This window comes from Branchiostoma belcheri, unplaced genomic scaffold, assembly GCF_001625305.1.
Source record: "Branchiostoma belcheri isolate BF01 breed outbred unplaced genomic scaffold, Haploidv18h27 scaffold35, whole genome shotgun sequence".
Lineage (NCBI taxonomy): Eukaryota > Metazoa > Chordata > Leptocardii > Amphioxiformes > Branchiostomatidae > Branchiostoma > Branchiostoma belcheri.
This window is the reverse complement of record NW_017803965.1, coordinates 1,675,215-1,694,283: the sequence shown is the minus strand read 5'-3', so window position 1 is coordinate 1,694,283 and position 19,069 is coordinate 1,675,215. Positions and strand designations below refer to the sequence as shown.

The 19,069-nt window shown below is 41.4% G+C and overlaps 2 protein-coding genes across 2 annotated transcripts; one reads left to right on the top strand and one right to left on the bottom strand.

Annotated features, from left to right (window-relative positions):
* Positions 1-455: 455 nt before the first annotated feature.
* On the top strand, positions 456-1,711 carry LOC109475835 (tripartite motif-containing protein 2-like). Its single transcript, XM_019776634.1, has one exon. It carries the CDS (start codon positions 699-701, stop codon positions 1,674-1,676), a length of 978 nt encoding a protein of 325 aa, XP_019632193.1. The 5' UTR covers positions 456-698; the 3' UTR covers positions 1,677-1,711.
* A 1,984-nt stretch (positions 1,712-3,695) lies between these two features.
* LOC109475843 lies at positions 3,696-19,004 on the bottom strand. Its single transcript, XM_019776645.1, has 6 exons — positions 18,893-19,004; positions 11,416-11,480; positions 8,074-10,923; positions 7,820-7,911; positions 7,613-7,693; positions 3,696-7,373 (listed from the first exon to the last, which is right to left on the bottom strand). The coding sequence occupies exons 3-6, from the start codon at positions 10,907-10,909 to the stop codon at positions 7,020-7,022; spliced, it is 3,363 nt and encodes a 1,120-aa protein (XP_019632204.1). The 5' UTR covers positions 10,910-10,923; positions 11,416-11,480; positions 18,893-19,004; the 3' UTR covers positions 3,696-7,019.
* Positions 19,005-19,069: the final 65 nt, after the last annotated feature.

Below are 19,069 nucleotides of genomic sequence, written 5' to 3'. Positions count from 1 at the left end.
CTGTACTATTTTGGCCAATTTCGAATTCTAGGCCAATTTCTTCTCTTTCTACTGGGTAACTATGATGCCTGGTAGAGGCTACAAGTATGCTATGTACATGCGCATGAGTAGTAATATGTCCGTCGGAGGGGTGACATATTACTACTCGCATGTAACGAAAATTACTATATAGGTGCTCCTCCTAGCGGATATTAAGGGCGGTACCTCAAAACTGCCCTCTAAGCTGGGCGTCCAAAATCGTTCGGAAATGTACAAAACATATAGAGATGATGATATTTATCAAGCTAGCAAGTTTCAGTAAAATACGTACCATTGCTTGAACTGTCATTGATGCTCAGAGAAGCGGCTAGAAAGAGTAGAAATTGGCCAGAAAGACAGACAACATATCAGGGGAATTGGTCCTCTAGAGAGTACATTTTGGCGAACGGAAAACTGTACTCTTCAGCGCTAGCGTACCAACTCCCCTGGCACGTTATCTGTCTACTTAGCTATTTTCTGCTCTTTCCAGCCGCTTTCCGAAGCCTGGTAAAGGCTATCAGTACACGAGAGCTACTGTTTTGGTCCGACCTATAATATTCTAATTAATCCTAGTTATCAGCCAGATATACGCGCGCATTTGACGGAGTGATCCAACCGGTACCAGTGCTTCTACTTCCTTCAGTGTGTCCCGAAGGTAGAGAGCCCACTTCAGTGATAAAATGTGGCCGTACTTTTCAGCCGAGGACACCGATTCCTCGTACAGTGACGACGAGTCGGTCTGCGGGATCTGTCAGCAGACTCTGCGGGCACCCAGGACGCTGTCCTGCCGACATGTCTTCTGTGGAGCCTGCCTGGATGGCCTGGAGAGTAAGCAATCGGCGCCGCTGAAATGTCCGATCTGTGAATCCCCCGCCAAGCAGTCAGCTGTAAGCTACATTGTTCGGCAACCCGGGAAGCCGGTTGTCGGCCCGAGCCTTGTCCAGGCCCGCCGGAAAAGTTTGCCAAAGTGCTCGGAACATCCTAAAAAGCGGCTGGCCCTGCATTGTAAGCAGTGTGAAGTTGTCATCTGCAAGCACTGTTTGGAGGGATCGCACAAGGGACACAAAACGTTATCATTACTAGACCTGAGGTCGACGGAAAACCTGCAGGCAAGACTTGGGAAGCGAGTGGATTCAAAACAAAGAACCGAAGACTTTCTGAGGAACCTGGAAACTGTGGAAAAATCCGTGACAGAAAACCATCTCCAAACTAAGCAGAGCATCAATGATCAGTACGAGCTGTGGAGCAAGAAGCTGGTCGAGCGACGAGATTTTCTTCTCCGAGAGGTGGACGACAATCTGGAGCACAACATGGCGGCTATCGCCAGGGAAAGAGAGATCGCACAGAATCAGCTGGAGGAGCTCAACAAGATTCAAGCCATCAACGGAAAGGAGAAGAAACTCGCAGACAAAAGCAGAAGCAACATGGCCATCCCCGTTCTCCTACAGCCTTCCACTACAAGGTTTGAAGCCAGTGACCCTGATCCCGAGGTTTTCAACATCGGGCATGTGATAATCCATCGGCGGGACCAAGAAGTTGAAGATGGGGATAAGGAAAGTAACAATTACGATGAAGACGACGACCTCGGGTATGGATGCTTCGATTCCATCAGCAAAAAAATACCAAATTTCATTAATTGGTCTAGTTTAAATGATTAAATTTATACAGTCATTGCATTATGCATTTTTATCGGGTTCATGAACTCGTGGATTTTCAGGGTTAACAGCTATACTATAAATGCAACAAACTTGTTGTGTACTATTTGCGTTTTTTTAACGAAGCAGTATATCTATATATATATCTAACGAGTACTAGTATCAGACAAAAAGCATAATTGTTTATATAACGCATTCTACTCGAGGACATAAATATACAACTATATTAAAACACAATGACAAAAATACATACATATTTTCAAAGTGGATAAAAGAAAAATGAATGTAAACAAGTTGAGTTGGTGATATATCTATCAAGAGAATCTACCAGAACAGTAGATAAATGTTTGAACTATGTCAAAGATATTACAGTTCGTATATGTGAAAGTAGCAGTAAAAAATAATGTACTGTCATTAAGATGCTGTAACTCTACTATATTGGAAAAGGATGATACTAGTAACAGGGTATTACGTTGGCTGGTATAAGGTTTATAGTGTAGAAGGTAATGTTCAGTTGTTTAATAATCAACTGCATTTAATTACTTTCAATAATAGAAAAGGAGGTACTTAATATGAATACTATCAAAGCTTGTGGTTTAATTTTTTTCTTATCGGATATATGTATAACTGATATACATTGCTATTTCTGTGAAAAGTTTGTCCGTTGGGTTAAACTGTTGTCTGACTTGTGTAGGATACACCACTGGTCCGACCGGCCCATGAGTATAATTAGCACAACAGGAGCAACTGTGTCATTAAAAGTCAGTAAATCCGCCATTCGCGAGTAAATTTAGCCATAAGATGTCCCTTTTGAACCAGTAAACCAGGAAGTGTCCCCCGATTGTTGAGCTGTAGTAGTAGGAAGGATTTTAAAACATTTCGGTAGTACGTAGGCGTAGCGAAAAGGCCCAGTTTACACAGGGGGGGGAAACATGTGTCCTACAACAAAAGTCGGTTTAGGCCCTGTTTACACCCTCAGAAAATCTGTCCTACAACACGCGACAGTCGTTGTAGGACACATTTTTTTGGCCCCGTGTATACGGGCCCAAAGTCTACCACCATGATTCAGAAAATTAGCAAACTATGGGGCATTTTCTCGCGAAGAAAAGAAAAACACCTGTGAAACAGCCCTGGGGCGGTACGCTCTCTGTACACGCAAAGGGAATGGGCTCTTTGACATACAATACTGTAAATCATGTTATATTCGCGGTAACAAAATTTCGCGGTCTGAGAAAAATGGACATATTCGCGGTATATGTTCACGGTGGCGGCAGCTTCAGAAGAAAGAATCTCGGCGAATTATTTGTTCGCGGTAATGATAACCGCGGTACAGAAGTGACCGCGAAAACCTTGAATATAAAAGTACCGCGAATATAATAACGTGATTTGCAGCAAATACCTGTGGTATATGCATGTACTCATCTCGGTGGGTCTTATAGATAATAGTATGTATCTATTTTCATTTTCGAGATATGTAATAGCTGAAGCTTGGACAGTTGACCTGTGTCCTGGACAGGAGGTCGTGTCTTCTTCCTAGCAGCCCCTGTCATAAAGCTGACTATGTCCTCCCGCACTCTCCCCAACCATGGTCGGAGCAAGGTCGGCTGGTGTTCGGCTGCGCCAGCCGAAAGTTTCAAAATGTTTCAAACATTCGGGTAACAGGTCTAAAACCCTTTGAATTATTGCCCATTTAGGGAAACAAGAAGCAAAGCTGTAAGTTTGCGTACAGGTGGGGAAATCACTGCACTAAAAGCTGCTTAGATGCAGTCATTCACTGAACTGCTAGAGGTCGCATTTCACCTCAAATTTTTAAGCCATAAAAGTAACTTTCGGCCTGGTATCCAGTCCTGTCGAGGATTGTTTTGGGCTCTCTTTGCTCCAAACTGTGAACATCTTAGCAGACTAGGTAGTACTGATTTGATTATATGGATGACATATGTACTAGAATGGAGTCATCTACATATCACAGAAAAAGTTCCCTATGTAAGACTATTCAGAAAGAACAGACAGCACACAATGATCAGCCTAGGAACACATTTATTTGAAACCCTGCATACAGAATTGAATGACTGTACCATTTCACTTGTGAACTGCATATTGTTTGCAATATTGTCTAACAATATACAATAGAATATTTCGTAAGACATAATGTATCTGTTCCAGGACATAAAAGCAGCTTTTTATATTAGTTAAGGAGCTTCAAGTTCAAGCAAGGTATAGCTAGTAAGAAGGCAAATTTACACAGCAAAACATCCAAAAGTCCACGTTTGTTGCAGTGGATCTAAATGTTACATGTACATTTCAAGTCGTGTGAGTGCACGGATCACACTTGCTTTCAACTGAGAATTCATCTGCTAAAATGCACGTAACTTGTTGTCATATGAGGCAAGGGAAAGCAACAATATGCTTGTTGAAAACACAGGTACCAATTCATCCATGATAAGAAGTGGCTGTTACAACATAAGACAGTGCCTGACAGTACTAATTTGCCACAAAAACCTGACATTAACATTCTGTAGTTGGCCTCAAATTACAGGCACTGCATTGTACTGTGAAAGCCACCTCTTTTGGGCCTCAGAAAACTGTGGCCATATTCGAGGTCAGAAGAATCGAAATAGTTCATGTATTCAAGTCGTTATCAGGAAAATGCATTCAATTCATGTATATTTTCAATGACACACATCTGTGTGATTGAGTAGGTCTTTTTCTTCATCAGTTACAGTATTCTGGATTTTAGCAATGTTAGGGAAGAGTAAGTAAGTGCTTAAAGACCCTGCATATGAGCAGTTCCAAGTTAACACATTGTACAGGCTCTACATAGGCTATTCAGCAAGTTTACCAACATGTTGCACTGGGTCTGTATCATTTTCACACTGCTCCAAAAATGGAGTCTTCTAGTATTTACAAATATTGGCTTTCTACATTGACAAACTGTGTCATAATTTAGTTTGCACGCATCTCAAATCTTAAAAAAAACATGATGTAAAAATTGCTGCAATAGAATTTCCACAATAAATTACTACCTAAAAAAACACAAAACACTTGTAAAAAAAACTCGTATAGAGTGAGGCAAACTACAGAAGATGACAACCCACAGTATATAAAAAACAATTGCACATTGAACGTGATAAGTACGTAGTGTACTGTACAGATATTTGCAACAATAGAACTCCTTTGCAACATAAGGAGAAAAGTCTTAGAGCTCCTCTAACTCTTTTACCACACATTGAAAACAACAGAAAGTTTTGTATCTGCTGTAATAACTGCAGGGCTCTGTCCCAAGAATTCTTCAAAATGTACAACCCTGGTTGACTGCTTGGAGTGATGCAACAAACATTTTGTATATTTTCATATTTTCACATCAATCCATCAAATTGTAGATGGTCTCAGTCCCTTGAGTAGAAACTAAAGAAAGGCTTGAGTTAAGTTTCCCAAAGTATTGGAGGCATTCATGATAAGGATGCTTCAATGTGTTCTTCATCTCACAAAAACAGAAGAATTCTTTCAGACATGTAGAACATTTTTTTGACGCAGCAAAATTTCTATCAGCATGAACCCTGCAAAAAATCTGGCAACTAAAATTTGGAATGATTTTCCTGAATGATCATTGACATGTTTTCCCTACTCTTGTCACTATACATGTATAACACCAGTACTGAATGCACCACTGGCTTGCACCTACCCCTGGTCTACCATTATGATTGCTTTACTGACATCATATTATTACTCTAACAGTAATGCACTAGAGACCTGATTTACACACACAGGCAAAAATGAGATGTCCGAAAAAAAAACTGCAAACACGCAAGCATGTGAAAACTGCGTACATCTAATTTTTCCTGCATGTAAATCTACCTGCTTTAGCATATGTCAAGAATATACGTTTCAGTCAGGCTGATTTACATTCGGACATCTGCGTGCATACATGTACATGTACATGTAGATAGTTTTTGAACATCAGGTTTTTCGCCTGCATGTAAATTGAGTTAAATAGTTATATATGAGGCAGATACTACATGTAATATTACACACTAAATGGCCTTGAGGTAAATCAGGTATGATTTGGCAAACCTCAACATTGAGAGCACAATTTTTAGCTGAGATGTATATGTAGGATGCTCATACCAAAAAGAAACTTTCCTGCATGGGACAACTATAATTTGAACAATTTTTTTTACTGCATTTCAACGACCAATTTGTGTGTACTAAGCTTTGGCATATTCTTAGAAGTAGAGAATAGAGTCATAATACTGCACTGTAGCTGTACAGACAAACTTTTCAACGATTCTCCATTTTTTTTTACACCATGCAATTTTTTCACTTTGTATGTCTCAACTAGCTAGAGTTCATTCAATACAATTCTCGGTAGTGGCCAATATACACATGAACTGCACAAATGCATACTATACAGTCTTATAGAGGAAAATTCTGCACATTTCTGGTAGCTAAAGCTCTTAAACAGGCATGAACAAGTTTTTGAACCTTCTTGGACGTATTACATGTAGCTTGAAACTGGTGATCATTGTGATACATACATGTTGTATATCATGACAGTGAGAAATGGAATTGACCAGAATAAGTTAAATCATCTCTGACGTTTTTTTAAATGGCTACTGCTATGGAGAAGAAATACTGTAGTTCAGGGGATTAAGAAAAAATTGGGAATGGTTCACATGTGACCACCTGGGTTTTTAAAACCCACAAATGGATTCCAACCTTGCGCAACCACAGCCTGGGTAAATATGACCCCAAGTTGGGTTTCTACAACCCCTTGTTACATAGTTGTAAGCTTGGTTTCTAAGTCAAAGACCTTTTCCAATGTAGAATCCTCCTAACAGTAACATCAGTGCTCATACAACTAGGGACCAGGTTGGTAATATACAATCTGGGTTTTGAACAATCTCAACATGCTCAGGGTTAGAAATGATTCACTTCACAAGAATTTTTTTCACCATAATCATTCAACTTCATTCAAACATTTGCTAAATGTGAAGTAATGTACAGGCTTTTTAATCACTCAGCCACCTATTTCAAATTAAAAACACAACCTTTCAGAAAGAGCAATCAGACAAAAAAAGCACTGGCAAAGAGGATGCAGCATTTCCCAGCATGCATCATGATCACTGTCAGGTAGGGCATCATGTGACCTCTTCCTGTACTGCAAAAAAAGTCCTACAAAAAATTTGAAACCTCTTGTTGAAAAGTTCTATTCATGGGCATTTTTGCCATTTTTTTAGGCCAACAAAATAAACACATGATCTTGTATTTGCATATGATTAGTTAAGTGTTGTTGCATGACGCTGCAATGCCTAAATCCGGAGCATGCATCGGTCAAACAACACGCACTTACGTATGTGTAGGGTTTGAAGCTTCAGGAAGGAATATTTCCACATTGTTGTCTTCTTGCATGGTTGCCTTCTTCTTTGCAGCCGCGGCTCTCTTAGCTTCAAGCAGCCTTTTCCTGGCGTCATCTCTGGCGGCGGATTTTGTCCCGGGTTTGGGGCTCCGCGTGGCGCCGGCGGTTTTGGGACGCGTTCTGCGCGGTTTTGGGGAAGCAGCCGGGGTGGATTGGGTGGACGTTCCGCGGGAGGAGGATGGGCTGAGCTCGTCCTTACCGTTGGATGACGTCTGCGGGGGGAACTTCCACTCGTTCTGTCTCAGCAGGGCGATCTCCTCAAACATGCTGTTCACATCTTCTATCTGTTGGAAACAGTCAGAATCGTCAGTAAACTATCAACATAAGTAGGTGTTTGGGAGTGGGTCAGCATTGTTTGGGAGTCAACTTTTGACTCAAAGTCAAATTTGATTTGATTTATATAGAAAGGTAGATGTAGCCTAAATCTGGTCAGACTGCTCCCAAACTTCAGCCAACCTTGGTTGATTGGTGGAAGGTTCTGAATGTGTGACAGGGGCTTAAAATACTAGTGAGGATATCCTACCTGGATATTGACGAGGTCCCAGAAGCCAGCCAGGTCAGAGGACGTGGTGACACACTGGTCACCCTCACAGTCTGCTGGGTTCTGCAAACGGAACACACCAAGTTACAGACATGTGCAGGGCTCGAAATACAGAAAAATTTTTGGGTGCACCTTATAAGATAAAGAAAATAAAATTCTTATAAAAACATTAAAATTATATGTTCTCACCAAGTTCTGCTGGCAAAGTCCCTCAAACTGTTTGAATTTCTGGCTCACTAGAAGTTGTGCCTTTCCCACTGCTGCTCTCAGTAGGCCATCAGCTGCAGAAACACATACAAAGTCAAGTTGAAAAAATGACTTGGGGAAAATGAGAACCAATTAATTAGTGTAGCCTTACTAACTTACTTCTACTTTTTCAACAAAATGCAGCAAAAGCTCAGCTGTGACCTTTACTGCTATAATCTGACCTTGAGGGTACTGACCTTCCTCTGACATGTCTCCCTCCTGGTCCTTCTCAGCCTGTCCACACAGCTTACTTATCCTGTCTCTCTCCAGATCCATCACTCCCAGGTAGTACTTCCCATCTCTGCTCTCCTGATCACTCTTCTGTACTCGGATCTCAGCCTTCTCTTTTTCCAACTCCTCTGTTCCTAACTGCTGGATAACCCCAGCTGCGATTTCCTCTTCAATCTCGCAATCCTTCTCGTCCAATCTCTTCACGATTCCCTCCACAATCAACTGTTCGCACTGCTCTTTCCCAACATGGCCGTGTCTCTTCTTCAGGTCGGCTGTGGGGTTGTCTTCGTCCTGACTTGGTCGCTTCTGAACCCTTGTGTTTGTTACGTTGGTGGTTTCGGAATTCTCGCTTGTGGGGACGTTATCGGGTATCGTTTCTTCTTCTTTCACGTTGTCGAGAGCTTTTGGTTTTGTTGGAGTCATTGATTCTTCCTCGTTGCTTTCTGCTATGCTGGGTATGGAATGATTGTTGATGGTTTGTGGTCGTGACACTGACTTTGGAGATTTGTCCGGGGGAAAGAAGACTTCGCGGTTAGCCATACCGGCAGAGCCGAGGGGTGAGTTTTCTATTGCCATTAGATAGCTGTTGGTTCTATTGCGAAATTCCATCATTGCATCAGCGAGGTTGTCTTTTCCACTGATAGCAGAAACCAGGAGTCTGTTCCTCATTTCGTTGATTTCTCCCGTTCTGTTTTCCTTTTGGCTGCCAAGCATGGTTTCTTTCGGCAACTCGATTGTCCCAGTGTCCGTCTCTAGAACGACATTTTCGTTCAAGTCCTGAACAGATGCATTCGGACTTAGTGTTAATTCTACTCTGTATTTGGCCGCTCTCTTCTTCAGTTCGTTCAAGGAGGGTGCTGACTGGGACATCTTCTTAAGATCCTCGGGTTGGGGCGAGCGTCTTAGCTTCCCTTTGTTACAACGTACATTTTCCTCGCTCTCTGCACGCGCCCTGGTTTCTACTGGCTTTTGTCGTAAATGAATATCCTGGGCAGAAACTGACTGTCCGGGAGCTAAATTATCCTCTCGATCAAGGACTGTCTTCTGCCAGAACTCTGACAGACCACATATGTTCAAATACCGAGAGGTGGGGTCCATGGGTACGTCGTTGATAGAAGAGTTAAAACTCTCCATGGAGGAGCCCATGAGATTTTCCCTCCTCCCAACACATTCATGTTCCAAGTCGGGGCTGGGCGAAGACTTGGGCAAAGCCGGACCCCAATCTTGGGCGGGACTGTCCGGGATTTTGGGAATCCACGTCCACCGTTCCTTTTCTGGCTTCCTGTCCACGATGACGTTGCCGTTGACCAGATCGCCCTGGTTGACTTCTGGAGGCTGCGGCTTGACGGCGTGCTTCCCATGGTGCCTGTCTCGGGACTTGTGCTCGCAGGACGAGCGGTGCGGGTCTGACCTCCTCGCCATCGCCTGGTCCTGCTTCCTGTGTCTGGGCGGATCCGTTCGGTACTTTATGGGCGGATCTCGACGGACTTTAACCTGGTCTCCGGGCGGGCTAACTTGTCTGGTCCGAGACTGCGCGTCGCCCTGCTTCCCTCGACTGGGCGATCGAGACTGGGAGCGGTCTGAGCTGCTGCCTTTCTGACGCGACGACTTCCCGCCACTTCCACTCTGAGAACCACCTCTTGTTTTTCCCGTCGACGACTGCTGTTTTAAATTCTCCTTCTCACTTGATTTTGATCCCTGCTGGTTTGTAGGGGACGAAACCTTCTTTCCATCTTTGGCAGGTGTGTTAGCCTGGGATGCATCCCCACCAGCTTTACCAGTATTGCTGTTGTTGGAGTTTGTGTTCTGTTTGTCAGAAGTACGTCTTGAGGTTCCGTTTTGTCTGTCTGACGATCTTCTCCAAGGACTTAGATATCGGACCATTCGTCTGAACAAGTTCTCACGGGGAGGTGGTTGGTCTAGTTTGGGTGAAGGGACAGTTTTCTCCTGTTTGGCTTGCTCTGTGTCTTTGGGTGGTCTTGGGTGGTCAGGGGTGGAAGTATTTTTGGGCTGATGTGAGGTGGGACTCACTGATTGGGCCACCGGACTTGTGGTATTACTATCATTGTTGGCTGGGGATTGGTTACTTTTGGAGTTACCCTGGTCATCTGTTGCAGAATCGGGAGTATAGGGAGGAATCAAACTAGGGATGCGTGCAGCTTCCTGAGCTATCAGCAACTTTCTTCTTTCCACTTTAATTTCCTTTAAGACAGCTCTCTCTTTCCTTACTGATCGACCACGTTCGTTTCCGCCGGTTGCGACCGGTGTTTCTGGACTAGCCACGCGTATTGATCTTGCAATGTCTTCTGAGGCTATTGACGAGGAAAGGCTTGTTTTTCGAGAGTTTCCTCTGCTTGCGTTTGGGTCGATGACGCGGCCAAACGTTGGGCTACGTGAACGGGATCTTGACCGTGTTCCTGCACTTCCGTAAAGCGGAGCATCAAAAGGGGGTAGTGTCGACTCCCAGATCTTTACTGGGCTTCGAGAGCGCCTCATGGCAGGTGGACTACACGAGGGGCTATCGTTTGAAAATTTTGTAAAAGCGTTCTGTGGCAGTGGTCTAACTTTACACTCTTTGGCTGCCCGACCAGAATCATCAGCCACTTTGTTTTCATAAGCTTCGGAGGCTTTCCGTACATTCTGGGGTAAGTCCTCCGCCTCAATTGTATGCATTTCTTTATAATTGACACTAATGTTTCGTATACGATCCGGACTTTTAGACGATCTTCTGGGCGTTGTTTGAATGATTTCAGTCGGCCGCCCTGGAGATGTCATGGGTAGGGTTGGTGCAGGTTCCTCCATCTCGAACCTTCAATCTGCACAAAAATAGAACAGAATTGAAACGTAAGCATATATAAGGTCATTTGGTCATCAGCTCACAATCTGTTGTTTACAAGATTGTTTGAAATTCACAGGAGCCTGTGGTAGAGTCCTGGAGAAAATATTACATGTTGATTCAGAACCTAAATATTTATATTGCAAATCATAAAAAAAATTAAACAGATGAATCTGAGAACCAATTGACATTAAAATGGTGTGGCCTAACATCTTTCTGAACTCTGTAATGAATCTCATGTAGTACAAAATTTGCTGACCTACAATTTGCATTTCCTGGGCCTGACTCAATCCCTTTCTACGAGCCCAAATTACAGCAATTTAGGCCACTACGTCTGGCCTGAAACAGCGTTTAGACTACCTTTTGACCCAAATTACTCCATTAGGTGAGTCCTGTTTCATGCATATTCAAATTACACTCTTATTAATCTACAGTACACTGTACTTTGATCAGAGGAAACATAATAACCCACCTGGACTGTACCACTGCTATTTCAAATCTTCTCAACTGCAAACTTTAGAATAATCTCCAATTTCCCTGAGGAAAGGACAAATTCATGATTAGTGATAATAGTCTGCATTGTACAAAACATGTTATTTTAGATTTTACAATTTGATTTTACAAAATTACATGTTGTTTTTATATTTTACAAAACATGCTTTACGTAACACATTGCTGATAGTTGATAGATCTAACAGTCAATGCAAGAAATAATTATCCATATACACCTACAGGTATTATACAATATACATACATACAACCCAGTACATGGACCAGTGCAGGTCAGGTGCAGGTAGACATCAGAAATACCTGCACAGCCTGAATTTTACTTGCACTAAGTTGCATATGCACCAAGTATTTTGAGCTATGACTTCTCTTCTAAGAGCTGATAGTGATATTACGAACATAATTAGAAATGTCAGACACTGTCAGCTAGCTTCAAAATGGCAGCCTAATCTTGAACTTGAAAACTGGCTGCACATATCAAGGCTGCCGGGCACCCTAAGGGAAACTGTTACATTGCACATGGCAATCCAAGTTCAATGTTTGTCCTTACTTTGTTGATGGAGGCCCATAAAGGGTAAAAAACAAACAACCAGTCACTGTGAACAATACAATGCAAACACATCTATCGCATACCATTTTACACCCAGACTGCAAAATGTACATGTAAGAAAAATACCGTATGGTAGATCTAGAGGAGAATTTTCGAAGGCAGTGGTAAAAAAATCAATTAATGGTAATGGAAATTTTATCTACTATGAGGTTTTTTTACTATCAATACAATAGATGGATAAACTTCCCACTGCAAAATTTGTTATCTTTTACTATTCCTGGGAAAACCTACCATATTAATTTTTTTCAATGACACAATTGTCATTCAAATTCGTGGATGCAGAAAAACATTAAAATTTCATCTGTAATGACTGAAATAAATGCTATTAACTATGGTACATTGATTTTTACTACTTGCTACATAAACCTACTAGACTATAGTAATCCTAAGCATATCTACACTATCTTGGACAGCAACAAATTAATGGATTGCAGGTATCACAGTCAGGATCAAACTTAGTCCAGACTAGTGGGTAGGACACACAAGGGATGCTCAATGTCATCAGGTCATCTATTATTTAAAAAAATCATGACTTTGCCAATTATTTCCAAGAGAAATTTCAGCATGCAGTATCAAATGTCCAGGGATGGAATGTAATTTATCAAATGCTGATAGCAAAATTTGATATTTTTTGTAGGCTACATATGGTCCCCTAATGTCATATGAAGACGCAGGAAATTATATCATACAAAAATTTACCATCACAGTACTACCTGCCACTCCCCTTTTGTGTACACACATTACCTAAGGGAACAGCTATAGTCGTTTAGGCCCATGCAAGGGTAGGTGACACAGAAACCAAAATCCCATTTTATTTATTTGTTGCTGAAACAAACAAATAAAAAGGGATCGGAATGAAAGCTGAATTGCGCAAGAGACAATTTTGACAGGTAAGGTTTGAGATTACCTCCATTTTCCCAACATGATATAAGGGTCTTCAATTTGACGCAAGACCAAATAGCGAAATACCTTCCGACAGGGCCTCCGATGCCGTCTGCGTATGAAATTTATGCTGGTGTAATAGCTGGATCGAAGATCACGGAGACAGATCACTCGCTAGCGCCATACGGACGGGTATACGAAAAAGGGAAAATGCCCGCAGTCTTGCCAAAAATTGTACGTTGGTAGGAAAACGACTGCAAAATTTTTGAATCTGCAATGAGACCTGATGCCGTGTGGAGGTGGGGCGACGATACCTGCATTTGTACGCCTTCTATCTGTGCCACGGGGCTGACATAGCCTCCCACAGGGCCCACAATCCATTTCATCTCGCATAATGAGGTCCGTGGCTTGCATGCTAATGGCGGCATGAAACAGTACGTACTAGTTGCAACAACCGGGACCCAGCAGACTCATGCAAAATGTTTTATTAATGAATATTGATTCGCAGCAAGGAACACTGGTTGAAGAAAAACACTGCTCTGATAGCAGTTATACAACAGAGAGAGGTATAGCAAAACATTAACAGTAAAATATGTAGGTGAAGTTATTTGGCCTGACTCTATTACTGTGATTACTAATTATGTGCCCACTGGACTATATGTAGTAGCGGAAGCTATGCTAGAAGTAGAACATTGGGTTTGCCAACAATTTTCTCAAATGGGACTACTATTTTATGGTGGTTGCATATATGTTATTTGAAGAGGGTGTATCATGATTCACATAAACATTTTAAGATTGACCTGAAAAGACGAAGCACATATAGATAACTAGATAACCTCCAGCTCATCTTTTGGTGGCTGCAAAGACAGTATCAAATTTTGCCAGGCAGTACCCATTTGCTTGCAGGCAGTTAGAATTTGCCATCCTACATAAAAAAAAAGTATACCAGTACTAAGAAGAAAGCCCAATAAAATCACCAAAAGCTGTCAAAATATGTAAACCGAAACCTCTGCTTTTTAGAGTAGGACCTAAGAAATGAAGATACGTCGTAAATTTAGATTCAGCGGAGCTAAGCAATGCCTGACCCCTGTATGGCTGCAGTTTTGTATGACAGACTGGCATATGGTACAATCAGCCGCTGCAGTTGTCACTGCTCGCATGACTCATATTGAGAGATGCGAGGGCCATGTGGCTAATTTTTCTATTTGGAAGTAGGCGGTGTGATAGCTCCCTGGGGAAAACCTGCAAAGGATCATCATATAATTAAAGCAAATGCCATTATTAAGAGCTGTTGAGCAGATGCAAGTCCATCGCCGAATCTTTTCACATATACTTAATTAACAGATTGATTTGAAGGATAAATTCTGAGGGGGAGGGGGGCCAAATGTACATGTAAGTAACAGTGTGTATCCACCAGTGTTCTAGCCAGCCTGAAATCTTTTTCCATCATCCCAATTTTGTTTGACGTAACATCATGTGGGGTGGCAGGTGCATGAATCCATGCTTTGCTGTCAAAATTTTGAGATTTTTACCCCCTGTAATGCTATTTCCTGCATTTTGGGGAGCAAATTTTACTGGTACGTAGACTAAGCTTAATTTGATGACATCTCTCTCTATATCTTTACATGTCAATTTCTGTCCATCAAAGATGATGGATTGGGTGAAATTTCTGTCTGCCACTAGCAGCAAAATTCCGTCAAATGGCAGAAAGACGGATGCTGGCTAGAACACGGGTATCCACTGCTATTGTCAAGATTTTCTAATGGCAACAAACAACCTGGGAGAAAATTCAGGATACCCCTGCTATAGCTGGTGATGTGTACTACATGTGGGGACCACTTGCAGCCATCAGTCATCTTGAAATGCAATCACTTTACACAGCAGACGATACCCTGTATTACTGGTAATACCAGACCATCTGACACTGCTTCAAACACTAAGTAAAGTGCTAAGTAATTTCCAGCATGGCAGTAAATTGGAATGATTTCAAGCTCTCTAAATGATGTTATATGATGCTCGAGTTTGATGTTTAAAGGTCACAGTGAAGGACAACATGTCCTCTTTCGTCAATGATATATAATATCATACTTTTACATCTGTATCTTTATTACTGCACTGGTTTTGATGGATTGAAGTAGTACCTGCACAGCTCCAGTTTTACACTAACATGTAAAGGCATTTGGTATAATTTCGAGCCCTGGAATTACTGTACAGTAACAGAACACATGGCGTGTAGATAAATGAAGGTGAAATTTAATGTTACGAGCAAATTGGATGAGTGATGGCTCCTGTCATGACAGTCAATAGATCATGAACATTGCTTATTACTAGTATTAGGCCAGGGGAAAAATTTTGTGTTTCCTGTTTCCCTAACCTTACCTACCGACCCTTTTACACGACTGAAACACAACATTTTTTCCAAGGCCTTACTGTTCATTATTCCAACTGAGCCTCTGACACTGTCTGCATATGAATCATATTCATAATGATTTCATAAAGAAATATTACTGGTTGTGCCAAAATTGGCCTTTTTTCCTGTTTGAAATCAATGAAATGGAGAAATACGAGACAATTGAAACTGCCACAAAATAAACAAAAATATTAATATGTCTGAACCAGCAAGGAGGTTGAATGTGAAAAAAAAATCATAAGAGCACAAGATTTTTGAAATAGCAGATCATAAATCATATCATGGAACAGGGGATCAATTAGGATAGGCCAATGCTGATCCTTCAAAAGCATTTCTTTTGTCATCTTTGACAATGTAATCATTCAGTGGAAAATGGTATAATCACTACAACAATGGTTCAACCAATTGGTTGACATAACACAGTATAACACGCTAAATACATTTCATTCTATTCAAGAGCAACATTCTAGCCAACTTCTGTCTTTCCGTCATTTGATGGGATTTTGCTACTCATGACGGACAAAAATTTTGCCCAATTAATCATCTTTGACGGACAATAATAATCGTATAAGGATATGGAACAATTATGTCATCATACTAAGCTTAGATGTCATCAAACTTTAAGTCTACCAGCAAAATTTATCCCTGACAATGCAGGAAATAGTGTTTCAAAGGGTATGCACCCCTGGGAAAATTTTGAAATCTTGACCCACTGAAACACTATTTCCTGCATTTCGTGGGGCAAATTTTTACTAATTTTTGATGATATCTCTTTCCATGTTAACATACCAATTTTTGGTCTACTAAAGATGATGGCTTGGACAAAATTTCCTCAAATGATGGAAAGACCGATACTGCGTCAGTAGTCTGGATACCTCCCTACAACATCTGCTTGGAGGAGTAACCAGATGCCCATATTTGGTCATACTGCCTTAATGCTGCAAAATGCACTTGAAAGCCTCCTGTTGTATATATAGTAGTAGTAGTAGTAGTTGGCTAGTAGTAGTAATGTTGCTTAGAATGACTTGGTCCAAGAGCCTTGTTTGGTAGAAGAATTCTAACACCCCACTTCAAACACACAACGATCAACTGGATTATTCTGTCTGAAACAATAATACTGTACATTAGCTTTGTGGATATCCAAGGTTTAAATTAAACCTTGTTGGGATAACAACCCTATTTTCAAATCTCAATGTTTCAAATGTACGTAATTAAAAAGAAAATATAACAGCTGTCAAAGTAGACTGGAGGTATCAAAAATTGTTTGAAGACAATATAACTGTAACCCTATCTGGGTCTGTTATCTCTGGTGGACTCTAGTCAACATTTATCAAACTAATAGCAACTTCTTGTGTCAACATTTGCATTGGGTGATACCAGTAAGCTATACATTAACAAACCTTCAGTTCTTACTGAAACCCGACTGCAAGCTTCCTTTGACTACATCAGGAGCTGAAAATCAATGAAACAGGCCAACAGATAACGTTATCAACTTAGTTGAAGGTGTAACGATCGGATCCCACCACAAAAATAGAATATTGATTGACCTTCACAAAACAACCTTTGGATTTATCAAGAAGCTTGCAATGTGCAAAGTTTCAATCTATCAAAAGTAACTGTTATTGAATTTTCCAGAAGGAAACATATTGAGTGAACATTTACCTGCTACATGTAATAAATTGCAGGTTTCTGTATGTTTTAACTGGTACCTAATTTGGTCAAATTGCATGCAAAGACCCATATCATACTACTGTATAAGCTAGCGGAACCAAAATTCAACGGTCGTTTTGAATGCAAATCAAAGAAAGTGGTATTTCAGTTCATTTTAGTTGAATTTTTTTACTCGCCTGCACACACTAGTTTGGGGGTCTTCAGAGGATGTCATCCATAAAATTCAGTGTGGCCCTTATGAAAGGTGGACACAACTAGGGTGCTAGTTACAGGTGAAAAGGGCAACAGTACAAAGGACAGGAAAGGGTGAAGTACAAAGAATCCAACTGAAAGCAAACACATCTATGCAAGTGATGCTACTAAGTGCAGAAAGACGAGACAACACCAACAACCAACAGGAAGAAAGACTAGATCCAGCACTTTAGCAGCTGGCTAGTCGATGTCTAGAACAGGAACTTATACTAGTACTAGTTATAGTTATATAGAACTTTACGAGCTCATCTGGTGCATGTAACCAGAAAAAAGTATTTTGAGCACTGGTACAAAATGTACAAGAAAGGCCCAGTCAAAGTAATGCCATACAGACTGTACTTACAACTGTCCCTTTTCCATGAAACATGTTTTGACGCTGGAACTGCTGCTTTATGTTTACTCTATAGGACGGTTTATGGTGGTTGACAAATTCATGTTCAGACAACACTATTCTATGTGCAGTTTCCCTCCTTCCTGTTGCCATTTTGTTCACAGTTGTGTGTCGAAATTATCGTCTCCATTTAAATACCCCGTTGTCTGAACAGTCAGGTCAACCTACTTTATTACAGTCAATTAACTCCATGTTGTTAACAACAAAAATAGGCTAAATTGCTAGAATGTAAAACAGACAAAACTGTTACCTGTAATACACAAAAGGTATGATCACTGGAGAGATCAAACAATGCATACAAGTCCTTTTCTTAATGACGGAGGCAATTTAACGCCCAGAGGAACATAAATTGGAGGGACGGTAGTTTGGAACCAGCTCGGCGAGAGATGACATCATTCGGAAATGGGCCTATCCATATAATTACAAAATTACACACGCTGGTATCACACAGGACATCCCCTACATTTTAACACCCACGGATGCAAAACAGGGGCCAATTCTCGCTAAGTTAGGTTAGTTTGTTAAGATGGACTCTGTTAAAAATGCCGCCCTCCAGGACTTCAGCAGTTGGCTAGTCGATGTCCAGTAGGCAGTATCTAAAGTCAAACAGTGTGGCTCAACAGTGTGGCTCGCTATGCATATTTGCACCTAGTCACTTTCACTTAAAACGTCCGTTACAAATTTTTCAGCTAAACTCCCAGAGACTATAGTAAGATCTGAATGAGATGTGGGACCTAGGATATAAATGGCACCGAGACAAACTTCAGAGATCAGTGTCTTGTGCGTACAAGACGTATAATTCTGCTGTAGAAGAATGTAAGTTACATGGCATAAGTCACAAGCGCGCGCGACCTCTTGCTGTGTTTACACTTTTGTTTGCCTTCCCGTCCGAACAAATCAGGTTATATGTTTTCTCTCAAACCCGCAGCACGGATCTACCGTCAGGCGTTGGACATACCAGTTTGTCGAGAACGACAGAGGAGAACCATGCCCTGCCTTATAGTCATCTTAAAGTACGGATGTTGTTTGAAGTATGGACGGATGTATGATCATCGCCCTCCCCACTCTACCAGAAATCAAGCCGCCCGGCTTAGCGGGATTTCGGCGCCCCTGAATTTCAAAAACGACGGCAAACTCCAGGATCTCTTCAACCAAAGTCTTTGTCAACCTGTGAATGGGGAAAAAAATCGTTACGATTTCTGAAAAGGGAGTAAAAAGTGACATACCATCATGATCCGAGTCTCTACTTGAGCCAGATTTCAGCCACTTTCTGTAGCGGTTTCCTGCGACTATTATTAGAACGGTGACGTCACACGCATGCGTACCTCGCCCCAATGGCTAAACTGCACATTTGAATTTACTCCGTAGAGCAAAGACTTATTTTATCCGCGGAGTTTCAAGAA